Below are 9198 nucleotides of genomic sequence, written 5' to 3'. Positions count from 1 at the left end.
CGTTTGGTTTAATTTTGTCTCAGGGCGAATTCTCAGCACCAGTTTCTGGAGTCTGGGGCTCATGGTTTGAAATGCCGGTTGGACTCCATGTGAGATGGCATTGGGGTTGAGGGAATGACTAAGACTTCTGGGGCTCCCCGGGAGCAAAGGGGTGGACTGGGTTGGGCTAAGTTGCACTGGAGCCAAAGAGGCCATGACCTTTGCAAGGGATGGTCAGCTCCTGCCACCTTCTCAGGGATGCCACCCCAGGGCAGGTTGAGACAATGTGCAAGGAGGCAGTTGGGACAAGGGATGGAGAAGGGGTGTATTCTACAAGATCTGAAACTTCCAGGCACTCTGATCCTTGTAGTCCAGGGGATCCATGGGGTTGTAGGTGAATTTCCAGGTGCCTGTGGGGTCCTTGAATTCTAAGCTGTCCACAGGGCTGTAGGTGCCATAGCTCTGGCCTGACAGGGAGGTGGGGGACTGGGTCAGTGAGGGCCCCATGGAGGGGCCAGAAAGGGGGCTGAGAGCCGGGCCCCCCAACTGGGGCACCATGGGAGAAAGGTAGGGATCCAGGCCACTGAAGTAGGAGCTCGGCGACCCATACGCCGAGGGGGAGGAGCAGAAAGCAGAGGCGGGGGCGTAGGTCATGGCGTAGGGCGCCGACGACGTCAGAGAAGGGCCCGAGGCCACTAGCCCAGCCCGCTGTGCCTCGGGCAAAGGGGACTCTGAGGCCGGACTCCAAATGGACACCGTGGCCACTGCCGTGGTGGGGGAGCCTGAGGGCCCGGGTAGAGGGGGGCTGTAGGAATCTGAGATGCCCAGCGGGTCTGGACAGACATCCGTGGACGATCTTGGAGAGGTGCCTGCCTTCCTCTTGGCAGGACGAGCCTTGGCTTGTGCCCCTGGGGGCTGCTGTAGCTGTTTCTGTTGCTGCCGCTGCTGTCGACATTTAGCCCTGCGGTTCTTGAACCAAACCTGGGGGTGAGAGGGGAGGTCGGGGTGGGTGAGTGGGAAGGAGGCCCAGGGGAGCCTTCATGGTGCCCAGGAATGATGATGCTTATTGGTGAGACATGCCAGAGTTACAGCTCTCCACTTTGCAATCAGTCATGCGGCACTCTATTCATCCACCCATTCATCCATCCAATCATTCATACATACAGTTGTACACACACACACATACATACAACCATATGCACATACATACAATCATACCTACACACAGTTGTATGTATATACATACAGTCATACATACATAAACAGTCATCCATCCAACCATATGTACACACACACTATCATACGGCATACAAACATATACACATACCTTCATCCATCCATTCATCTAATCATTCACACATACATGCAGACATACAACCATACATACATCTAATCACATGCACATACATACAATCATGCATACATACAGTTGTGTGTATATACATACAATAATACATACATACATACTTTCATCTGTCCAATCCTATGTACAGATGTACACATACTATCATACAAACAAGCATATATACATTCATACATACATCGTACACACATACAATCATACAAACGCACATATATACATTCACCCATCCATCCATCCATCCATCCATCCATCCATCCATCCATCCCATTGGTTAATAAGCATGGATTAACCATCTTCTACTATTCTGGGGACACACAAGTGAAGCTGACATTCTAGTTGAGAGAGACAGGTTAAAAGTAAACAGGAAGTAGGGCTTCCCTGGTGGCGCAGTGGTTGAGAGTCCGCCTGCCGATGCAGGGGACATGGGTTCACGCCCCGGTCCGGGAAGATCCCATGTGCTGCGGGGTGGCTGGGCCCGTGAGCCATGGCCGCTGAGCCTGTGCGTCCGGAGCCTGTGCTCCGCAACGGGAGAGGCCACAGCAGTGAGAGGCCCGCATACCGCAAAAAAATAAATAAATAAACAGGAAGTAAGCAAATCACATAGTATTTAGAAAGTGATAAATACCATGAAAGAACCAGTTGATCAGGATAAAGGCGGGCAGCAGGGTGGGGTGGCAGGGGGAGGTTGTGGCTTCAAATTCCAAAGGGGGTGTAGGTCTCATTGACTAGCAAGGTGACTTGACTGATTGATAAAGACTTGAAAACGGTGATGGGGAATATACCTTCCAGGTAGAGGGAACAGAGAGTGCGAAGGTCCTGAGGCAGGAGTGTGCTTGGTGGGCATGCTAGAGGAAGGGCCAGGGGCCAGTGTTGCTGGAGTAGAGTGAGAAGGGGTAGGAGTGTAAGAGAAGACGCCAGCGAAATAATGGAGGCAAGGGATTACCAGGACACTTTATGACTTTGGCTGTTACTTTGCGACCTCTACCTCTTCCCTTCACTCTGGGTCCCAGGAAGGACCAGAGGAGTCCAGAGACCAGAACATCCCACCTGAACCCTGGACTCAGGCAGATTGATCTTCAGAGCCACCTCCTCACGGGCATACACGTCCGGGTACTGAGTCTTAGCAAACAGGGCCTCCAGCTCCTCCAACTGGCTTCGTGTGAAGGTGGTCCGTTCTCGCCGCTGCTTTCTCGGGGCGCCTGGTGTAGGGACAGGAAAACGGGACCTTCAGGTGACCTGAGATGTCATTCTCTTCATCTGCTGATGTGAGGTCCTGAGCGTACATGGGATGCCGAGAAGCCCCTTCTGGGTGTTCACCTGCCCAAACTAAGGGGGTGCCGATTCCCTGAACCTCTAGACTTCACTCTGTCCCCCTGGGAAATGGGGTCCCCCTTTGTCTGTCATTGGGGGGGCTCATGCTTCTCCCTGAGGAGAACTGGCTTTAGCCGTGTAAGGAGGTATATGAGTTTGATTTTCATCCCCTTTCTAAAATTTCTTCTGCACTAAGACATGCAGTTGAAACATGACATTTTGGATACACAGCCTATAAAAGTGGCAGGTCCATAATAGTCAACTTAATAAAGTTTTTAAAAAACACCTAAAGAATAATGCCACCAAAAACAGAGTGCTCCCTTCTTTGAGAAATAAAGCATTGCTAACAGGTGGGGATTCGTCTGGGTCCCCCTTCCAGATCGCTTCCCTCCTTCACCCCAGAGGGAACGACTATCCTCAATTTCTATGACTGTCCCTATGCTTGCCTGCATCCCTAAAAGATGTGGAGGGGTGTTTTGCATTTACAGGTGAACACATTTGGCTGGTGTATGGCCCTCATGTCACCCCTGTAAGTGCCCATCCTCCTCCTGAGGGCAAGGGACCCCAGAGGTCCCCAGAAGATGGAGGCCAGCTGGGGGTGGCAGGGAGAACTGTACTCACTTGGGTAGGACACAGCTTGGTGCATCAAATCCACACTAGGGCCACTCAGGGCCAAGGCGTTGACGGAATAGTGCGGCCCCGGGTTCATATACGCCATCATGATCCTCAAGGATACTGGGGCCCAGGTCAGTGGGCCTGCAAGAGAAGGGCGGGCACTCAAACACTCCCCAGTTCATCACCGCGTGGTTCATATCCTGCCTCAGTCTCTTCTTAGGTGCGTGACCTTGGGCAACTTGTCCCCCTCTCTGTGCCTCAGTTTCCCCACCTATAAAAGAGCCCTCTGCTTAAGGTCATCAAAGCTTCAGTGAGACTCTGTAAAGCAGAGAGCGAAAGCTGTAATGGGCATGTAAATGGAAGCTCTTATTCCTACTCTATCCTTTAAAAAATCTTCCTGCCACTCCCTTGTCTGAAATCTTTTTTCTTCTAGAACCACAAAAAAGATGTTCAGCCTCACGCAGAATCATGGTAAGTAGGGTGACCAGTTGTCCCTGTCTACCACGGATGGAAGGGTTTCTAGGGATGTGGAATTTCAGTGCCAAATCTGGGAGTCCCAGATAAATCGGGATAGATGGTCGCCCCAAGGGAGAGTCGCAGTCAAACGACAGTAAGCGATGATCCTCCACAACCGTTTTTGACCCATCAGCAAAGATCAAAGAGGCTTGGTACCCGCGCGCCTAGAGCCCGTGCTCTGCAACAAGAGAAGCCACGGCAACGAGAAGCCCGCGCACCGCAACGAAGAGTAGCCCCCGCTCGCCGTAACTAAAGAAAACCTGTGCGCAGTAACGAAGACCCAAAGCAGCCAAAAATAAATAAATAAAATATCATTTAAAAAAAAAAACAAAGAGGCTTGGTAACTCCAAGGCTGCCCTCAGAGTGGAGAAACAGGTTTCCCATGTCAGGGCGGTGGCAATGTGGATGGAACGAAGTGGAAACATTTATCAAAGAAAAATGCCATCTTTCCTTGGTGCCAGCAATTTGCCTTCAATGTGCCTCGGTCACCTCACCAGAAAATGGGAATCAGGGACTTCCCTGGTGGCACAGGGGTTAAGAATCCACCTGCCACTGCAGGGGACACAGGTTCGAGCCCTGGTCCGGGAAGATCCCACATGCCGCTAAGCAACTAAGCCCGTGCGCCACAACTACTGAGCCCGCGCTCTGGAGCCCTCGAGCCACAACTACTGAAGCCCGCGCACCTAGAGCCCATGCTCTTTAACAAGAGAAGCCACCGCAATGAAATCCCACATGCCACGACGAAGACCCAACACAGCCAAAAATAAATAAATAAAATAAATAAATTTACAAAAAAAGAAAATGGGAATGAAAATAGAACTTACACCTTTAGGCTGATGTGAGGGTCAAATGAATTAATGTGCATCAGACACTTAAAATAACACCTGACACGTAGTAAATGCTACAAAACTGTGGTCAGTTATTATTATTTGCAAGCAGATGTTTGCATAGACTTTACGCTAGGATTTTTCTTTTATTGGAGTATAGTTCATTTACGATGTTGTGTTAGTTTCTGGTGTACAGCAAAGTGATTCCGTTCTACATATATATATTATTTTTCATATTCTTTTCCATTATAGTTTATTACAAGATATTGAATATAGTTCCCTGTGCTATACAGTAGGTCCTTGTTTATCTCTTTTACATAGGGTGGTGTATATCTGTTAATGCCAAACTCCTAATTTATTCCTCCCCACCCAAGCTAGGACTTTTAATGCAGCATATTTATAATTGCTGAAATGTGGAAACAGCCTGTATGACCACCAAACGGGACATAGTAAGTAAATTATGTAAATCAAGTAAGTTATGTTAAGGTTATGGCACATCCTTGCAGGAGAATACTATGAAGTCATTTAAAAGGTATAAGGTTGTCCTCTGTGAATGGATTTGAAAAGACCTCTAGTATATAGTTAAGAAAGATTATCTTAAACTTGGCAATGAGACAAAAGGATGACAGCATGTCACTTCCTGGTTGTCCTGGAGCCTCATCTAGCAAGCCAACCCAAGCATTATTTCCTTTTCTAGGGGACTGTACCTTTGTTCAATTGATTGTTCACTATCAGTTAGGATCCAGACACTGACAAGGTAAATGGTAACTTCCAGAAGTTTGGTTGTCAATCATTTGTCTCTGGTAGAAAAGATAACCTCAGAGGTTAGTTTTGCTGCCCTGTAGGACTTGAACTAGCTTCATAGCTAAAGTGACCAACATTTTTTGGCATACCTTTCCTGAATAATGGTATTAACCTCTGTTCTTTGAATTCTCCTTTGAAACAGCCAGTTCCCTCATTCATGATTTAAATAAATCTTTGACCTGTGCTTATTACATGTGCCTAAGAGTCAGGTTTTTAATTTTTTATTACACTTTGGCAATAAGTATGTGTGTGTGTATGTGTATTAGATATCATATATTACCAAATTATATATAAATATATATTATATTCAAAGGAATATATCCTTTGAATATATATATATATATATATATATATATATATTCAAAGGAAAAAAACTGTGTATAGCATGCTACCATTTGTGATTTTTAAAAACAAGGCAGCAATATATACATATAAAATATATTTATATAAATGTATATCTGTATCTGCATAGAAAATTCCCAGGAAGGACACAATATGTAGTAAAAGTGGCTGCCTCTGGGGAGTTGTGTTATATCCATACCTTGTTTTTACAGTTTGGATTACTTTTTTTTTTTTTTAACATCTTTATTGGGGTATAATTGCTTTACAGTGGTGTGTTAGTTTCTGCTTTATAACAGAGTGAATCAGTTATACATATACATATGTTCCCATATCTCTTCCCTCTTTGTCTCCCTCCCTCCCACCCTCCCTATCCCACCCCTCCAGACAGCCACAAAGAACCGAGCCGGTTTCCCTGTGCCATGCGGCTGCTTCCCACTGGCTATCTACCTTATGGATTACTTTTTAACCATGAGTGAGTATGTTACCTTTTCAACGACGAAACCAAGAATACCATCTATTTAGAAGAGAAAGAGAGAATTCCCTGGTGGTCCAGTGGGTAGACTCCATGCTCCCAATGCAGGGGGCTCGGGTTCCATCCTTGGTCGGGGAACTAGATGGCATATGCATGCCACAACTAAGAAGTCCGCATGCCGCAACTAAGAGATCCCGCGTGCCACAGCTAAGACCCGGCACAGCCAAAATAAATAAATAATAAGTAAATAAATATGAAAAGTTCTCCTTTAAAAAATAAATAAATAAATAAAAGGGAGAGAAAGAACCTTTCCAGGGCTCCCTATCGCCCTAGTTAAGATGGCCTCAGGAGACCTCTTGGCCTGCTCTGGAAACTTCCAATAAGCTGTTCCAGGCCAGGAATGTCTCCTCTACCCCCAGTCCAAAGACGCCTCTCACCAGCTAACTCACCCCTTCTCCTCTAGGCCACAACTCAAACATAACTTCCCAGGAAAGCCACACACACCACACACACACACACACACACACACACACACACACACACACACACACACACTTTCTTTCTCCTGTTCCTCAGGAATCACACCTGTTAAATATGCCATATTTATGAGTTTACCCCTCTCACCCAATCCTGTCAGCTACCTGAGAGCAGAGACTAGGAATGTTTCACTCCCTGTGGTGTCCCCAGTGCCCCCCAATAAATACCTGAAAAATAAAAAAATGCTTAAAAAATGGATGACATTTATTTGAGCTCCCACCCCTTCCTTCTCTCACTGCCCTGTCCTTCTCAACCCTCCCTTGGTAGGGAGAGTTCTATTTATCATAAATTGAAGTTCTGCTGTCCATTCAGTAAATATTTTTGAGAGTTCTAGGCACTAGGGATACAGCAAGAAATAAGACACAGAGCATCTCTGTTCTCATGAGATTGAACTTCGAGTTCCTGGTCAGGGAAACAAACAGTGAACAAGGAAAAAGATTTTTTTTAGAGAATCAAAATGCTTTCGGAAAATTTCAAGAACTCCGAGAAAAATTAAATGCGGTAACAGGAGAGTGACAAGGTTTGGGGTGAGGGTGAGGCATCTAATTTAGGTGAATGATCAGGGGAAGACGTCTCTCTAAGAAGGCGACTTTGGAGCTGCAAAGTGAAGGACTCCGATTCAGCCGCGGGAGGACCTCGGGGTAGAGGTCTCCAGGCAGAGGGAACAGCAGGTGCAAAGTTCTGGAGGCTGGAATCACTTTGTCTTATGGAGGTGAATCAAGATGTCCAGTGTTACTGGAGCAGAGTGACCAGGGCAGAAAGTGGACTAAGATTATGTAGGACCTGATAGGAAAGTCACGGGGATGCTCAGTGCCGATAATAACCATAAAAGTAAAAACCACCACATAAATCCTAAGAATCAAGTGGTGTCCTAGGTAGCGGCTGGTATCTACACCCTAAAGTTATCTCCTTCCACGGAGCAGGGCTACGCGTGCAACCAACAGGATATTGTGGAAATGACAGTGTGACTTCTGAGGCTGGCCCTCTCTCTCTAGGAAATCGAGCTGCCATGCTGAGGATGCTTGAGCAGTCCTATCTATGGAGAGGTCTGTGTGGCAAGATCTGAGGCCTCCTGCCAACAGCCATGGGAATGAAGCCCCAGTGAAGCTGATTCTCCAGCCTCAGCCGAGTCTTCAAATGACTGCAGCCCCGAATGAAATCTGACTACAACAGCACGAGACACCCTGAGCCAGAATCATCCAGCAACACCATTCCTGGATTCCTGTGACCTCAGAAACTATACAACATCATAAATATTTATTGTTTTAAGCTGCTAAGTTTGGGGCTAACTTGTTACACAGCCACAGATAACTAATACAACACTTCCCAGTGCAGGATGGCATTGAGTCCTCAGCACAACCTTGGGAGGGAGAGACTGTATTACTAATATGTTCACATTTTACAGGTAAGAACATCTTCAGTCTCAAGTGCTATGACCTGCCCAGGGTCACTCACAGGCTGTGAGTGGGGACCCAGGAGTCCAACCCTGGGGACCTCCTGGAGGCCCTGCTCTCCCACCCCCCAGTCTGAGTCCCCTCTGTCCTCTTCCTCTTCTCCAAGGAGTGACGATTTTTCACTGGAGCCTCCGGAGAGAGTGGAAACAGGGAGGCTGGTGAATTTGCCCTCTAGGGACAATTTGCAGGGCTTGGAACAAGAGCCTCCACTTCCACTGAATCTGTCTCTATCACAGAATCTACACGGAGTTACCTGGCTAAGGGGTTGGTCTTCCAGGAAAGTCTAGATCTCTCTCACTGGGCTGATCCCATCCGACAGGCAGAAGATCTAAGCCTCAGGGGGAGGTGGGTGCTCAACCAAAATCAAGCAGCTGATAATGATAAGGACCTCCAAGACTGAGGGTTTGCCCACTCCTCAGATCATCAAATAAGGAAGGGCGGGACCTCCCTGGTGGCACGTGGTTAAGAATCCACCTGCCAATGCAGGGGACACTGGTTCGAGCCCTGGTCCAGGAAGATCCCACATGCCGCGGAGCGGCTGGGCCCATGAGCCATGGCCGCTGAGCCTGTGCGTCCGGAGCCTGTGCTCCGCAACGGGGGAGGCCACACAGTGAGAGGCCCGCGTACTGCAAAAAAAAAAAAAAAAAAAAAAAAAAAAAAAGAATGATAACAACAAAAATGATATTGGATGTCCACCAAAGCCTTTCTCTGGGTTAGGCAACAGGATGAGGTTTCCAGAACTTCTCTCCTCTGAACAGCTTTGTGTGTCAACATCCAGGAGCACAGGCAGCAACTACAATGTCTGTCTTTCATTGGCAATTTACAGTGAGCCAGACAGCAACCCTTTTTCATCCTGCCGGGTGAATTTCAAGGCAATGATGTTTCATAATCCCAAATGGTGGAGCCAGGGAAATCACCATCCCTGCCCTGGGAACCAACTAGTGGGGCCCTAGGCTGGTGCTTGGGCTCCTGGGTTCA

At 47.5% G+C, this 9198-nt stretch overlaps 1 protein-coding gene across 1 annotated transcript in view; it reads right to left on the bottom strand.

Moving 5' to 3' along the window:
* Positions 1–302: 302 nt before the first annotated feature.
* The window catches only part of CRX (cone-rod homeobox), a 10868-nt gene continuing 1972 nt past the window's right edge, over positions 303–9198 (bottom strand). The window contains exons 2-4 of the mRNA XM_007463292.1: positions 3275–3409; positions 2390–2541; positions 303–960 (exon numbers count right to left, since the gene is read on the bottom strand). Coding sequence (XP_007463354.1) covers positions 310–960; positions 2390–2541; positions 3275–3374 — 903 coding nt within the window. The 5' untranslated portion in view covers positions 3375–3409 and the 3' untranslated portion in view covers positions 303–309. The remainder of the gene's footprint in view (positions 961–2389; positions 2542–3274; positions 3410–9198) is intronic.

Source organism: Lipotes vexillifer, unplaced genomic scaffold, assembly GCF_000442215.2.
Source record: "Lipotes vexillifer unplaced genomic scaffold, Lipotes_vexillifer_v1.1 scaffold802, whole genome shotgun sequence".
Lineage (NCBI taxonomy): Eukaryota > Metazoa > Chordata > Mammalia > Artiodactyla > Lipotidae > Lipotes > Lipotes vexillifer.
This window is presented reverse-complemented; position numbering and strand designations above follow the sequence as displayed.